General features: G+C 32.7%; 1 protein-coding gene and 1 long non-coding RNA gene across 4 annotated transcripts in view; one reads left to right on the forward strand and one right to left on the reverse strand.

Moving 5' to 3' along the window:
* Positions 1 to 1685: 1685 nt before the first annotated feature.
* LOC149180701 (uncharacterized) overlaps positions 1686 to 17046 on the forward strand; it is a 148345-nt gene continuing 132984 nt past the window's right edge. Inside the window, exon 1 of the long non-coding RNA XR_016257485.1 lies at positions 1686 to 2076. This is a non-coding gene — a long non-coding RNA (uncharacterized LOC149180701). The remainder of the gene's footprint in view (positions 2077 to 17046) is intronic.
* Positions 11683 to 16954, reverse strand: LOC149180702 (uncharacterized). Of its 3 annotated transcripts, none has more exons than XM_089416238.1 (5): positions 16648 to 16941; positions 15071 to 15844; positions 14767 to 14922; positions 14494 to 14616; positions 11683 to 12126 (listed from the first exon to the last, which is right to left on the reverse strand). In XM_089416238.1, exons 1-5 carry the CDS (start codon positions 16744 to 16746, stop codon positions 12004 to 12006), a joined length of 1275 nt encoding a protein of 424 aa, XP_089272364.1. In that variant the 5' UTR covers positions 16747 to 16941; the 3' UTR covers positions 11683 to 12003. The 3 variants fall into 3 exon arrangements, with proteins under 3 accessions (XP_089272364.1, XP_089272363.1, XP_089272362.1); XM_089416237.1 differs by adding an exon at positions 16062 to 16153 and having other exon boundaries at positions 12048 to 14616; positions 16648 to 16954; XM_089416236.1 differs by having other exon boundaries at positions 12048 to 14616; positions 16648 to 16948.

Here is a 17046-nt window from a genome sequence, read left to right on the forward strand (position 1 = left end):
TAGCAACAAGAATATTCAAATTTAATTTGTCCTTGAATTAAATTGTGAATTAAAATCGAATTTAGTCTTAATAGCTACTTGGAAATAATTAATTAATTCATTTTAAATTAATTAGTTGGAGAAATTCAAGTTAGAAGTCTTTCTAAGGTCATGCAAGAGTTATCCCTTAAACTAAGGAGATAAGATTGAGTTATATTTGAGTTGTAATTAGTTAACTCAATTTACTGAGTTAAGTCCAGTTAAATTAGTTCCAAACTATTTGAGGAACTAATGGTGAGTTAACAGTCAGTTGATGCATGCATGCACTCAACTAGTGTACTCCAGTTAACTGAAGATTCCCTCATCAAAAACTCATGCATGTCTATTCTAAGAAAGACTCAGTTGAGATTAAAGTCAAGGATAGTGTACTAACAATTGCATGTGTTTTCTTATAAAGAAAACTCATGCATGCAATCAAGAATCATTCCTTGAGGATTGCGTAGTTCTGACAGTGTGTGATATCAGAAGTGTTCGACTTGGTGAGGTGAGAATCATGCCAGAGGAACATTGCAAGGAAATAGGAGCTTGGAGGGCAGAGAGGAAGGCTCGAGAGAAGCCAAGTTTGCCTGTGAGCATCTGTGAGGATTGTACTGAGAGCTGGTTAGCTGTGAGAGCTAAGGCTTTGTATAATTCCTATGTATTTCCACCTTGTATGATAATACAAATAGTAGGGTTTTTAACTGAGGCTTTCCTCAAAGTATTTTCATGTGTCTTGTGTGATTGATTCTTCTTCTTCTGGTTATATTGTTCAGCTCGATCTTTAAGCTTCCACAAATTGATAGTAGAAGTAGGTTATAGTATTCTGCTTTGATTTATATTGCATTATCGGGTTAACCTACACCAGATTTTCTACACTAAGAAATGACACTCCTTTTTAGTTGAGGTGGTTTGCTTGAATGGTTGGGAGGTAGGCCTCACATTGTCCCACCCGAGTTCAAATCTATGAGGAGACTTCTTTGGCATGTTGTGATAAGGTTACAAGAGTAGATACCTGCCATAAGTAGGACCCCTCTCGCAGGTTTGACTTTGGATGCCTCAACCTTTGCTATGTCATGAGTTTCCTACTAAGTGCTCATTTGTGAGCTATTAACACTAGCTTAGGGTTTATAGTCGTAAGCAACCGGATTAAATCTAGACTAGTTACCAATTTTCCTACATGTTATAGAAAAAGAAAAAGAAAATAATACTCCTCCTCTCCTTAAATATTGTTAAGTGCATATATGTTAAACAATCTCATGATCATACTTATGGGAAGCTCTTAAAACACTCTACTTTTTTTTTAAAGAAAAAAACCATGATACTTTCATTAAAAAGAAATAGATACATTATGTGAAGTTGATATCTCATGACTTTGCATCGGGTATTCTTAATCATTAAACTATATTATGTAACACATATAGATAACAATAATTTTCTATCTTTTAGTTGTAATTATAATTTGGTTGATTCCCAAAGTGTTCTAGGGCATTGGGATTTGCTACCAACATTGTTGCCTAGGGTTATTGTCAATTAGATTTCCTACGCTTTCTCGCTTCGTTGCCTAACCTAATTGACCTCCATAGGATTACCTTCATTAACTCGTGGGGCATTTTGACACTTTCACCAAGGCACGGGGAATTATGTGTGGGATCCCTAGGATTTTCTTCCCTTAGCGTCCTTTTCTGCCTTTCCCTTCACTGATTTCCTTTCTACCTCCTTTTTTTTTCGCTTTTCCTTCACTGTTTTTCTTCATGTCTTGGAGGATCTCTCATTGTCATCTTATTCCGTCTCAGTTTCTTGGAGGAATCCGAATTTGAGCTCGTTTAGTGAAAGAGGACAAGGGGAAGAGGGGCCAAAAATGATGGGGAGCTTCTAAATGTGTGGGAGGCGGATCTGGTCCATCACACAAGAAAGGGCAAGGGCGGGAGAAATAAACGAGGAGGGAGGGGACGGATCTTGTTGCATCGCCTTCCAGGAGGGTACGGCGGAAGAACTAGGGCGATGGAGATGGTTTCATTCTCCACTGAACTGCGAGAGGGGAGGCCAGGGGATTAAGAGGTACCAAATCTTTGGAAGTATTATTATATTTATTTATTTAATTCTAAAGTATTGTGTTTTTGTTAGCTACACTCCACCGCAATTTTAATTTTTGAATTGGGCGTACTGTATTAACCATTTAAAATTACAAGTTTAGACAAAATTATGGAAAAAATCCCCAAAAGTTCACTAAATACACCATTGCTTTAGTAATCTTAGCGAGGTAGATGAAAAGCCCAGAACCATATATTCGTTGAGGTCCCATTGAATATGGTTCGCTGCTAAATGTGACATCAGGGTTCTCCTTTTTGGAAGTGGAAATGGAAAGGTATAGTGGTGCCTTGTAAATTGGATTCTTCCAATTGATTAAAACCCATCAGTAGCACCCATGATTCCGTTGATTTGAATGAAAGCCGCAGGGCTGTGCATTGCGATTCCGTTGATTTGAATGAAAGCCGCAGGGCTGTGCATTGCTCATGAAAGGCGATTGCTTTTCGTCTCGGCACAGTAGGAATACCCTCAACCTTTTCATCTAATCTACAACTTTGAGGCAGTCATCTTACGATCTTCTTACTGGTTCCTACAACCAGCAATATGATTCTGTCTGGATGACTGTTACTACTAGTTCTTACCACCACCAATATGATTCGGTCATTCTGTCATGGCCTTGTCTACCTAGGTGTCAATTTTGTTAGGATGGCCAAAAATCAGTGGTAAGTTTTGTTTTTCAAAGAAAATTGACCATAAGTATTGAACCTTAGTGGAAATGGATTAAAAACCATGTATAAATTTAACGGCCCTAACCCAAATTTCCAAAATTTTCACCAAATTTTATAAAAATCATGTCTAATTTTCAATTAAGTAAAATTTAAGCCACTTAAACTGTGCTATCAAGTAATGTCTCTTGGTGCTGCCGATAGTTCTGCACTCCAAATCCCTAGCGCTTCGATCCATTTTACTTAAACTTCCCATTACATGGATGTATTTCTAGGTGTTTTGGAACTCATTGTGTCGAGAGCATATTCTGAGTTTAGTTTGGAAAATCTGGTAGCAAAGTATTAAATAAATAAAATAATAAAGTTATTGAATTTTATTTTTAAATTTAATTAATAATTATATAAGTATTTATATTTATATAATTTATTTTTATTGGTGAGTAAGTTTTTTCGAGTTAAAATATTTTTTAAATATTATATATATATATTTTTTATCAATAAATAAAATTATATATTTTTTTATCAACAAATAATTTATTTTTTTTTCACTTTAAATATATGATTACATTAAAACATTTTTTTAATATTAGTTATCATAAATAACATATCTCTTTTATTTACCAATAATTTTTTCCCCCTTTTCAATTTCTTTCAATTTCTTATATATGTTATAAAATTATTTCAAAAATGGTCATTCATCTCTTTTATTTACCAATAATTTTTTCCCCTTTTCAATTTCTTATATATGTTATAAAATTATTTCAAAAATGGTCATTCATGTTTTATATATGGTTAACATTAATTTTTTTAACTTTTTTCTATTTATAAAAATATATATGATGTTGACTCTGAAATATAATATATATCAATGAAAATGAATATTTAAATATTTTATTTGAAGTTTAAATTAAAATATTTTATTTGAAGTTTAAATTAAATATTTAATGTAAATAAATTAAAATTAAAAGTAAAATAATTAATTATTGATTTTTGTTTTTTATTTTTTTTTGTTTTATGTCATTATATAAAATTGATATAAAATTGTGTTATTTAATATGAATGTTGAAATATTTTATTTATTATTGACAGTAAAATATTGTTTTAATTAATATTTTTTTCAACATCATCTCAACCTTTTGTCATACAGAAAAAACATTACACATCTCATTCATAATAATCTACCATATAAAATAATGCTTTTCACTAAAATTAATAATTGTTTTTGTTTTTTCCATTATGATTGGAGTTTTTTATTTATTGAATTTTTTATTTTAAAAAGTATACTTATCAACTCTAGATTGAGCAAGAAATAAATTACATTTCCCTTATATAAAACTGCAAAAAGCACCTCTCTACTCAATAAAATATAAAAAAGTTTTATTTATGATAAAACAACTAATATTACAATAAACTCTTTTCCAAAACTTTATAAAGAAGAATACTAATACTTACCATATAACACACATTGGCGATATATATATATATATATATATAATATATATTATAATTTAAAAAAAAATCTTAAAAAAATAACATTCACAAAGTTACATTAAATAAATATTTTAATAAAATTAGAAATAAAAATATTATATAATTATATATATATAGCTATATATATAAACAATAATTATAAATTATCTATTTATCTTATCATATAAATTAAAAAAAGATAATTCATATTTTTAACTAGAATGTTTTATTTTATTTTATGTTTAAATTTAGTTAATAAATATAGATACTTTTTCCCATATATATGTTATACATATTAAATTAAAAAAAATCTATATTTAAATTTAGTTAATAAACATAGATATTTTTCCCATATATATGTTATACATATTACTTAAAAAAAAACGGTCTTGTGTATATGTGGCTATACTTTTCCATATATATATATAAACCCTATGTTATACACATTAGTTAAAAAAGAAAGGCCTTGTGTATATGTGGCTATATGTATTGTAACGATTTTATAAAATTAAAAATAAGAATATTTATATGATGGCCATGATGATGATGATTAACTTCCCATGAGGTCTATGGAACCTTAAGAAAATAAATTAGTTGAGACTTTTCAAAATTTGATTTCTATAATCAAATAGAAGGGAGAGGAGCATTCTGAAATCACTATAGTTATCTTGGCAGATGTTTTGGAAATGAGAAAGCATGTGGTGAGGGCTGGACAATCCAATAGAAAGTGCTTTTCATCGTCAATTCTCTTAGTGTCACACAACTGACAGATTCTTTCTTCCCAGGGTGTTTTGGGGATAGACCAATGCCCAATTTCACTTCGAAGCTCGTGGGAGTTAGTTCTTATCTTCACAATGTTCATTTTCTTCTTAGCACTAGTCAAGACAAAGAGATAATTCTGGTTAGCGAGAGTGGGATTGATCACCTCCTTATAGTACCTTAGCTTCCTTTTCCCCTCAAGCTCCTTATCATCCCACAATTTGTCCTTAAATTTGGAAGTGATAGTATTTTTAATATTATCTCTATTCTCCAAGATGATCTCCTCTTTTGCCCTCCAATAATTGAGTCATGCCTATGTGTCCTTGTGCCAACCCCGCTTGAGCTGGAGGTGGGGGTTTTGGCTAGAGTTAGAAGCAATTTTGGGGAACCTCTTGGTTTCCATGTTGTAAAGCTTCTTCTTATACATCAAATAGCGAAACATAGCCATGCTTTCAATGGGGGAAAGGCTAGCTTCAGTCAAAAGGATAGGATAGGGAGTATTACCTTTAATCTTGAGGTTGTAGGTTATAAATTGTTTTTGGATCATCTCGATCTTCCTCCACAATTTTCTAGATTAACCCCAAACTTCACATTTGTATAAAATCACAGGGGTGAGGAGAGTCTCAAAGAAGAAGTGAGGAGAGTCTCAAAGAGGAACTTTTTTTTACTCCAAACCTAGATATTAGTGGTCTAACAATTTTTTCAAGCTCATAATAAGTTTTCCAACTCCCAATAATCATTTTCTCAATGCTATAATTCTAATTGAGTTGATGATTAATGTCAATACCTAAGTATTTGTATGAAGAGACTTTCTCCAAACAATTATTAAATGTGAATTTATAGATAATATAAATAATATTTAAAGAACTAATATAAATCTATCTTAATTTTAAATTTATTAAGTGTCAAGAAAAATCAAATTTTTTGAAATTTTATACCCATTTTTTTTTAAGAAATTTAATTCCTCTCTAGAATTATTAAATCTAAAATTTATTTTAAAATAAAAATTATACCAATCCTACTTTAATAATAAAAAATCTATATCATTTTTTAATATTCATAAAATTTAAAAATATTAAAAATTATATTAATTAATATTTCCAAATCTTGGTTTATGTTAAATAAATTATACCAATCCTACTTTAATAATAAAAAATCTATATCATTTTTTAATATTCATAAAATTTAAAAATATTAAAAATTTTAAGATTTCCAAATCTTGGTTTATGTTAAATAGCCCGTTTATCCTATATTCCCTTTTCTTTTCAAAAGATGGCTTCTTAGACTTCGGGGATGCGTTGGTTCCTTATTTTCTTTTAATAGGCAAAGCTTATATCCCTGCACGTGTCTTTCGAAAAGTTGATTTGCCTTTTTTTCTTTCTCTTAATAGCTAAAGCTTATATTCCTGAATCTTATGAAAAGCTGATTCCGACATTTTGGTTGAAATACTAGTCTAAGAAATTAAAAATACAGACGCGTACAAATCCTTTTCTAAATAATTCCATTGGTATGATCAACTTGTTTTTAATGTGCAAACTTTTTTTGGATCATTTTTTTTTTTTTGGATAAGCCCAGGTGGTTTCAAAGTAATCCATTTTTGGAAAAATGCTTTTAGAACCCAGAAAAGAAAAGGAGAGGAAAGTAAGAAAAGTATTCAATTTTTTTAATAGAAATTGAATAATTAAAAAAAGATTATTGTGTGAGAATAAATAGTAAATGGGGTAGTATATGATTTTATAGATGAAATAAAAGTTAAATAGTATTAAAAATGTATAATTTTAATGGAAATAGTTTTAGTGATTATTGTTATGAAGTGAGATGCTCTTGAGTAAGATTTCAAAGTACTTTGATTTTGTTTTTTTGTCTTGTTTTTTTTATCTGTTGTGTGGTTCACGTAATCCAAAGATCGGAGATCGCTACGTCCACGAATATTTGTACCAAGCAGATCAAGCAGATTCACCCAAAGGGATCACGTCACACATCACTTCCTTCCGGCTCAATCACGAAACCTAACCCAAGGGTGTTGAGAGAATTAAACCTGTGATCACAAAGGTGCTTTAACAACGAGGACTCAACCAATTGAGCTAACCCTCAAAGCTTCCATCAAATCATGTTATTAAAAAAAAGAAAAAAGAAAACCCAAACTCCATATATATAATTAACTTGTTATAGATATCTTATTAAATAAATTTAACATTTATATAATTTACAATGATCAATGTGCTTCCCCTCATAGGGTGTTAGGGATGTTCCTCATTGGTTTGGACACATAGGTATGTTGAAGTTTAATTCTTGGTGGCTCATGACCTCCACTCTTTCCCTTCATGATCATGAAAAATGGTGTGAATGTTATGAGGGTTCTATGCGAGGTGATAGTGAAGGGACAATGTACCCATGGCTCTCTCAATTCACTCTTACTTTAGCTATGTATAGTCATGTTTAATAATGAATTACATAAGAAACACCATGACAAGTATCACTGCCATCATGGCTGAAAGATTGAGTTCATACTCTCAACTCTTGCAAGTATCCCTCAACTTCTAGTTGACTTTGCTGTGTTTTTATTTTTATTTTTGATCCTTAGTCAATTAGTACCCTGGTTTGGTTGGTCTGTGGGTTGTGGCTCACGTTTTCTTTATGTTTGCAGTCAGCGTGGGCCACATTCACTGGGGTGGGTGTCTATTCTTTGATTGTTTTCCTATGCAACAAGTTTGGATCCCTACGTCTAGATTCTTCAAGGTCCCAACACCATCATCTTTGTTGACCACTCTTGTCACTCTTTGGTTTTTCCTCATGCATCTCAAAGACCTCTCTTGCTTCCATTGGTAGTCATTTATCTTGTGTCTACACCTTAGTTCTCATGGTCAGTCCTAACCACCTCGAGTCGAGCAAAATGGGTGTTGACTGCAGTCTAAAATGGCGTAGGCCCTCTCCTCTAGGTGTCTCTCAACATATCCCAAGCTGCAAAGTTGAGAGGGATACCCTTGAGCCGTGCAAAGGTATGTACAATCCACCTCCCTTAATGCTCAAGTAGTTATTGGCAAGCTTATTAATTGCATTAGGTAGATTCACCATCAGACCTTTGTCAATTAGATCATAGCTGAATTCCATGATTGAGCGGAGTATATAGGGTTTCCAAGGTTCAAGGATAAGAAGGTATTCCATGCTATGCAATTTTGCTGGTTAGCTAAAACAATAGTTGTATTTGGAAAGGTAAGGGAAACCTTATCCCAATTCCATCCCTGAGCCTATTGATCATCTTAGGAGGCTTAAGGTCAAATTCATTGTTCTCTATGAAGTGATATTTGGTCTCACTTTCAAAGTTTATGGAATCGGTGCTAGAAAAGAGGAAGAGGTCGATTTCATGGGTTCTACTACTTTAGAGGGCCCTAGTTCTAATCCCATCAACATCAAGGATGTAGATGATTAACAACAACCCTCCGTCATGGAGGGTTGAGAGGCTTCTCTTGTGGTTGACTCTTCCCTTGGCCTTCTTAATAAATTCTTTCTATTCATATCCCGCTTTTATGTTAACACTGATATGCATATGATTAGTTTCTCAACTACTTTTTTTTTAAATTATATATCTACTTTTATATTAACATTATTATGTATATGGTTAATTTGTGTTTTGTTAATCTATTTAAATTGTCTTTTTTTTAATGAACATAACAACACACATTTTAAATCTTTATAAATTTATTTTAACTTTATCAATAATTTTGAAATTAAAATCTAATTTTGACATTTTAACCAATTTTAATCTCTTTAAATTATATTTTTATTTATATAATTTATTTTTCACCAATTTAACAAATAATACAGTAGCTTTTGGGCGCAAGGTGGAGAAAGGGTAAATGGCATGAAAAAAATAGACTTAAATTATTTTGAATAAATAAATAATTTATTTCATTTTAGAAAGCAAATAAAATATTATATATATATAATTTATTGTAATATTAAATAATATATTTAATTTTTTTAAAAGTGGAGAGATGTTAAATAATATAAAAAAAATGTTAGTTAACAATGGTATGAAATTCAGGTTAATGGGAAGTATAAACTATTGGACAAACTTTTATTGTGTTAGTTTGATCAAGGTCTCTTCTTTCTTTGGGATGTCAAAGCTTCAAATCATGATAGACTTGGAAAGTTGGGCTGGATGTTAGATGCAGATCTGAGACTAGCAAGAAGACTTGTAGTAGAATGGAGAGGCTATGTCGGACTAGCAAGAAGACTTGTAGTAGAATGGAGAGGTTCTGTTGGAAGGCTCTGCTCCAACTTCATTAAACTAATTGAAGATTGAGACACTTGTGTTGGTCCAAAAATCCCTTGAGAGAAGATTATAAAGCAAAACTTGGATACAAAGTTTAAGCTAACATTGAATTTCAAGGTGAGAAGACAAAGTGGTGGGAGCATGTGTGGAAATTGCATGTTGCTTTGAAAGCGAAAGTTATGTTGTAGATGGTATTATCAACATGGGACAATGGACATGAAAAGAGATGGGTTGGCCCCAACAAATGCACATTATGTCGACAAGACTTCAAGTTTGTGCATCAACTTTTGTCACTTGCCCCTACTTGACAGAGGTGTGGTTATCAATTGTTAAAATATTCAACCGAAAGGTAGGTTGTAGTTTGTCATGCATAGAAGAATGTATAAAAGCTTGGTTATCTAAGGCATCTTAGTGCATTCCAAGAGAAAAAGACCCCAACAGAACTAGTTGCAAACATGATTGTGAAGCTCTCTCGTGAGCTCAACTATGAACCTGAAAGGTGAAATCCTCGTTGGCCATCTATACCCACTTTGGATTTTGACATTCCCTAGGGCTTCTTTGATGGACTTAGCCAAGGTCATTACTCCAAGTGTAAGATAGGAGTGGTTCTCTATTTAAATGCCTCCCAATTTTTCCACATTTGTTATGCTCTAAGGCATGGCTCAAGCCTCAAACTCAAAAGTTGAGTTCACTAATCTGTGGACGCTATCATACTCCGCAAAAATCTCATTGGGTGCTGAAATTACAAGTCATGTGAGACCCAAAGGTAGTCAACGAGTAGGCCAATGGTAAAAACAAAGTGCAAATTGTGCATCTTTAGTCTTTGTCGAAGTAGATTTGAGAATCAATTCAAGGTTTTGAGTGGATATCTTTTTCTAACATCTATAGAGAATTAAACAAGATAGTTGATAATCTTTCAAAAGAAGCCCTAACACTTATTGATAGCTCATTCACCTCCACCAAATTTTTAGGAGATCAAGGACATGGCATTCCACTTTTAATTTCTCTTTCATCTTTCAATTTTATTTTGGAAATTTAATCTTGGTATAAAGATGATAATTGTCAATGTTTGAACATTTTGAATGATAGAGATTTGTAAAAAACCCTTTAATTTTGTTTATTTTGAATCATGTTATTTTTACAGTTAAATAAACTTTATATTGTACTCAATGTAATCTATCTTTACTCAAATCCCATAAAAATAGAAATATGCATATTCTTGTTATAAAATTAAAATATATATATATATATATTTTAAATTATATAAATAATAATTTTAAAATATAATATAATTTTTAATAACTAATATATGATAAATTCCATAATTATTTTTATTTATTCCATACCTATTTTTATTTCAAATAATATCTGGAATAATCTATATATCATTTGGAATAAATTTGATAAAATCTAATCTAAACAAATTTTAATCCTTTTGATCACATAATATGTGGAATAATCTATATATCATTTGGAATAAATTTGATAAAATCTAAACAAATTTTAATCCTTTTGATCACATTTCATAAAAACTTATGTATTTTCTAATTATGTTTCTTATTATAAATATAATTATTTTAAAAAATAAAATAAAATGTTATAGAATATTTTAAATTATATTAAATAATAAATTTTAAAATATAAATACAAGTTATAATAACAAATATGTCATAAATTTAATATATCTGTTTTTATTTCGAACAATACGCAAAATAATCTATATATTATATATTACAAATTTTCACATCATGAAAATCCTTTCATCATTTGCAAATAAAATGAAATAAAATATTCAATTTTTCATACACATCATCACATTAATTTAAGTAAAATGAAAATCATCTTGTTAAATTATAAACAAAATAGGAATTAGATTTTCCACGAAGTAGAATGAAAACCATCCTATTAAATTATAAACAAAATAAAATCAGAAAAAACGTAAAATAAACTAAAATTATCTCTAATTTATAAACAAAATAAAATAAACTAAAATTATCTATAATTTATAAACAAAACAAAATAAAATTATATATAATTTATAAACAAAATAAAATAAAATTATCCATTATTTACGAGAATAAATGTGTTTCTGTGATTTTTGACATTGCTGTCAGGTTAATCTTACTTCTAAACAAACGGCAAAGAAACATTACATAAAATAAAACTATCCATAGATGTCTTGCTATAATTTTTTTAACATTTTCATATCAGTCTTGTTTATGAAGAATCAGCAAAGAAACATTAAAAGAAATAAAACCATCCATAAATGTCTTGCCGTTAAATTTCTAACATTATCATATTAGTCTACTTTCTGTACAAACAGCAACGAGTCCAGAAAAGAGAACCATTAAAGGTATAGATGGATAATGGATTTTGAAAGAATAAATTATAAAACACCCTCAAAAGTGAATAACAAACATGGCATCCTTTCACATTCTGCTGCTGCTGTTCCAATTTGTCACAATAGCATATACAATAAACTAAATTAAAGCCTTTGAATACTCAGATAGGATGGGTACTATAGATGAGAGGGTTCACTGCTGAGGTTCATAACTTTGGAAATCATAAAGCATGACAGATGTTCAGCGTTGGTGATCAGTACTACATGTTATTACTATAATTCCAGGTATTATGAGTTACTCGATTGTCCAAAGAAACTCCAGCTTCAGCACACTAAGAAACGATATAGAATGCTCAGAGGGGAGGGGTAAAAATATGGCAAAATGGTCAAGATACAAATACTGATCTATTTGCTGCAGACACAGGGGCCATCCCAATGATCCCACTAAAGGGACCTGTAGGATAGCCATTGATTACATTCTCTTCATCATCCTCCTGTATGGAATACACCTAAACATGCCAACATCAATTACCATTTAGTAATATCGAACCTGCAGAAGGACAAGTTAGATCTTCATCTTAGTACCTATATTATACTTCCGATGGACCTCTAACCATTAGAAAACACTAGGCTAGTTTCTTGTTCTTCTCTGGAAAAATATGTAGCGCATGGCCTTTAACTTGTTCGAATGACTAATAAAAAAACTTTCAAAAGACAAAAATGTCCAGAGAGAATAATACATTTTCAGGAACAAATCATCTCCCTAGAGTACATGCTCAGTTAATTCATTAGTCACTTGTTCAGGCCCATGGACAAAGCAAAAATAGGACCAGAGTGGAAGTAAAATTCGAGTATTTATGTATGATGGATTATGTAAATACTAAAAACTGGAAACTGAAACAGTTTGGATTCCTGACTATTGTTTCATCAGACTAGTACCATGTTCAGCTATGTTTAATTAAGTACACAGGGAGATTAAAAATGGCCTAATCTGGGGTATTTTCTGAGATAATGCCAATTTTTTCAATGACTACAGTCAAAATTCATGTTAATGGTGGACTAATCTGGGGTAATTTCTAAACTCCTGCCAAGCTTTTATCAAGTAGAAAAGAGCAAAATAGAGTTCAATACTCAATTAAACAGAAGACTACAGTGAAAATTCATCTAAAAGACATGGTGGAGAGAGAAGTTGGCAAGCATCTGGGTTTTACTGGATGGAAAAATGGGTTTAATTTCTGCATCAGTACCGACAGAAATTGTACAATTTACAAAATACGTACCCGTTTGGCTATTAAAGATAATCTATTGAGTCTTCATTCCTCAAGAACTCTCAGCAAAAAAATTACCAGAAGACTGACAACCCTAACCCATATAGCAAACATATAGATTTTATATCTAAGTGAAAACCAATCTTTCTCCTCAATGCCCATTCTCAGCAAGATTTTGGCATATCGTTGGATAACAGAAATGATCAAGCACAGAGAACAATAGAGTTCAATACTTAAATAAACAGAAGACTACAGTGAAAATTCATCTAAAAGACACGGTGGAGAGAGAAGTTGGCAAGCATCTGGGTTTTACTGGATGGAAAAATGGGTTTAATTTCTGCATCAGTACCGACAGAAACTGTACAATTTACAAAATGCGTACCCGTTTGGTTATTAAAGATAATCTATTGAGTCTTCATTCCTCAAGAACTCTCAGCAAAAAAATTACCAGAAGACTGACAACCCTAACGCATATAGCAAACATATAGATTTTATATCTAAATGAAAACCAATCTTTCTCCTCAATGCCCTTTCTCAGCAAGATTTTGGCATATCGCTGGATAACAGAAATTATCAAGCACACAGAACACATTACCAAACCAACTTGCAAAGGACCAACAAAGTAATTAACTGTCAAACAATTTCGTTGCATATACTTGGAAATACTGCTTACTGTTTTAGAAAAAGGGCATTTTTCATGAATCAATCCAGAAAGAAGCATATGTAATGACTGACCGCGGGAACCATACACAAAGTCAATTATCTGTTTTGTTATACCGGTTCTCTTTACAAAGCTACTGTTAAAAAGTACCCAATTGACAGCCATGATAGCTTGAATATTATATCACCTGTATAATATCTGTCAATATATAGCAAATTTTTTTCTAATGTAATTAAAAAGAGGATCAGGGTGCAAAATAATTTGTATCTTTGCTAAAAAAACAAAAGAAGGGTAAGCCTCCCAACAGGACCGATCCACCTTGGACCACTTACAATATGCAAACCAGGGTCGAAAAACCATCTTCGTCAATTGCTTATTCTATAGGTAGAAGCATAACCATAAGGTAGGAAATAGGCATCGCAAAGCTATACGTGGGAAAGACATGTTTTATTTTAAGGAACAAGCGACAAGGAGTTTTCCTCACAATTTTAGGACAGGTTTGAAACATTCAACTTCGTAGCCGCCTTCAGATGCAATTTCATGTGTTCACAAGGGTTGTGGATATTTTTCTTTTTTACTTCTAATGAAAGAAGCATTCAAACTTTACTCATCAAAAGCAGGGTACCATCTCCAGTCTATTTTGATTTTCTACTTAAATTTGGCAGGGTACTGTGTAATTTTTGGCTGTTACCTTTATGAGTTTGTCTAGTACCATCTACAAAAACTTTCTTTCAGAATGTTTGCAATGCAATGCTCAAGATTATCAGTATTTTAAAATATTTATGAGACAACGTTATTGCATAACCAAATAATGTTTGAACAATTCCAGATGCCATCAAACATATCGCCTTGAATCCCATCCTTTGGCCTCTTACAAGTTCAGCAAGACCACAGTGAGGAATGAGTTCCATTACACATAATTCATACAATATAGCGTCTATCCATACCACTTCTTCCTGGTCTTCTTCAAGGAGTGCATTTGCACTAGATCTTCTTACATCTCGCGTCTTTGATGCAAATCTTCCTCTCACTCGTGGTTGATTGTCCGCCAAACTTTTCCTACATGCATACTACAAAACAAACATGAAATCAATGGATGAAAACTTGAAAACCTGATACTGATAAAGATGCAGAATCAAGCCGAAGCCCAGGGAGAAAGGGGAAAAAACCAGAAATTATCTTTGACAATAAGAGAAGCAAGGTGAAACTCTTAACTCTACCTTGATCTTTTTGTTGAAATTTCTTTCATTGCGTTTCTTCCTATATCTATGGATACGTTCCTTGCGTTCTTCCACAGTGTAATGACCAATTCTGAATTCCTTATCTTCAGAAATTATGCAGTTGGATTCAAAAGGGATTGTAAATCCTTGACCTGACTGCATGACCCAACAGGACTGCTCTCAGAATCTTGATAATGACAATACAACGTGATGCACTACTTTTATAGCCTCGTGGGCCCTAAAGGGACCTATTTAATCAACATCTTTACCATGTAAACTTTATTCAAATTACAGGTTTCTTTACCTTGATGTCTCCTGTACTGTACACACGCCGCATTGGCGTGAATGAAGGTCTCATAATCAATCCTCCAAATTCTGAAAATTGGAGGCTTGGTTTTCCATGCATTAGCGAATATTGACCCAGTGCATGGCTGCTTAAGCTTCTCTGCATCTTATGGGGACTCTCCATGTATGTACTAATCGGAGAACTTGAATCCCCAACTGCCATGTTTTCCTCCGAGCCTAACATTGGGACATCATTGGAGCCCTGGACTCTCTTCGGTGGAAGAAAGCATTCTTCATGGCCGCTTAAGCTTCTCTGCATCTTATGGGAGCTCTCCATGTATTTACTAATTGAAGAACTTGAATCCCCAACTGCCATGCTTTCCTCCGAGCCTAACATCGGGAGATCATCATTGGAGTCCTGGATTTTCTTCGGTGGAGGAGGAAAGCAAACTTCAGGGCTCTGAGAGATGGACGCAAGCTTTGTATCTGAAACAACTAATTCAGGAGAGGAACTAGTCAGATTCCTTGCAGGACTACTAACTTGCGCACCAACGAGAGAGGGGCTGGGATTGGGCTCAGTTATGGAGGTTGGCAGATCTCGTGCCCCATTGCAGGTGTACATTAATAGCTCATCTTGCAAGCTAATTTGCATGAGTGCTATGTCTTCTTCTGTCACCAGAACTTCATTTTGAGTAGTAGCATCATTGCAAATATCTGCTGAGATGGGGGCCTTGAAAAGGTCACTTTCTTCAAAATCAGATGCCATCATGGCTGCACCATCCACAAAATTTTCCTGCGCACGACATGATTATGCTATACAATTAGATATATAATACCCTCTTTTAAAAAGAGAGAGGAATCCACATAAAAAATTAATCAAATAAGTATCCTCAAACAGCAAATAGTGATACCCACATAGTAGAATGAATTTTTTAAAATCAAAACCGAGGAGCCCACTAACAAAAATGGGTACGAAAGAAGTACCCACAACATCAAACAAATGAACAAACCTTCAGGAATCGCTCTGACAGAAGTATCCACATAAATTTCCCAATCATAAAGAAAAACCATTTGCCAAAATTGGTCCAGCAGAAGAACCCACCTAGTAAAATGGTTTGCCCAATTAAGCAGAGGAGCCCAAGTACAAAAGATCATGCAACAGAAACCAAGAATCCATATGCAAGACAGGAATAAATCAAAGAAAATACCAAAATGGTACAATAAATGTCTTACGCCAAAAAAAACAGAACACGCCTACCAAAATTGATCAAACAGAAACATGCCCATAAAAAACAGTTTCCTCATCTGATCAAACAGAGTAACCTAACAGAATCATATGAAATACTGGAAATGGAAAAAAGGAACCCTTTAAAACACTAAAGCACCCACATGCCAGATTGAATTAATTAAAAACAAAAAAACCGCAATTTGAACTCAGCTCAGGCGTTCTTTGTAGCACTGGCGAAATTGGATCTTCTGATCATCCAAAAAAGCCACAAAATTTCAAAATTCCAGTCGCCCCACAGGCAGGGAAACCCAATTCTTTGACTGCAGAAACCAAAAAAAAAAGTGGCAAGGTGACCTTTTGATACTCACAGTGCTCATCAAAATCTCCTTACTACTCTCCTCTCCATTGCTGCGGTCCTGAACATGAATCGGATAGTAGGGAAACATAAAACCCATATCTGCATACATTGTCTGCAATGAATAAACTCAAAATACAGTTTGGTAATAGCAATATGGGGTGGGATACTTATAATGGAAACAGAGTACTGTTCCTCTACTTTATTTGCATTGGTAAGAGACTCCCGAATAATAATAAAGCCATGGCTCTTGGCCCCTATATAGAGCTCTTGGTCCGAGTGACCAGAATCTGAGAGGCGTCTAGGGTTATGTCATCCAGCTATAGCCCTGATAAGCATAAAATGTTGTCCAGCTAGCTATCTACACAGCCTGTAAATTTTTAGCGTATATGTTGATGGTAACCAGTATGGT

The sequence above is a fragment of the Pinus tabuliformis genome, chromosome 3_2, assembly GCF_031772625.1.
Source record: "Pinus tabuliformis cultivar Carrire ecotype Pingquan chromosome 3_2, CPIR1, whole genome shotgun sequence".
Lineage (NCBI taxonomy): Eukaryota > Viridiplantae > Streptophyta > Pinopsida > Pinales > Pinaceae > Pinus > Pinus tabuliformis.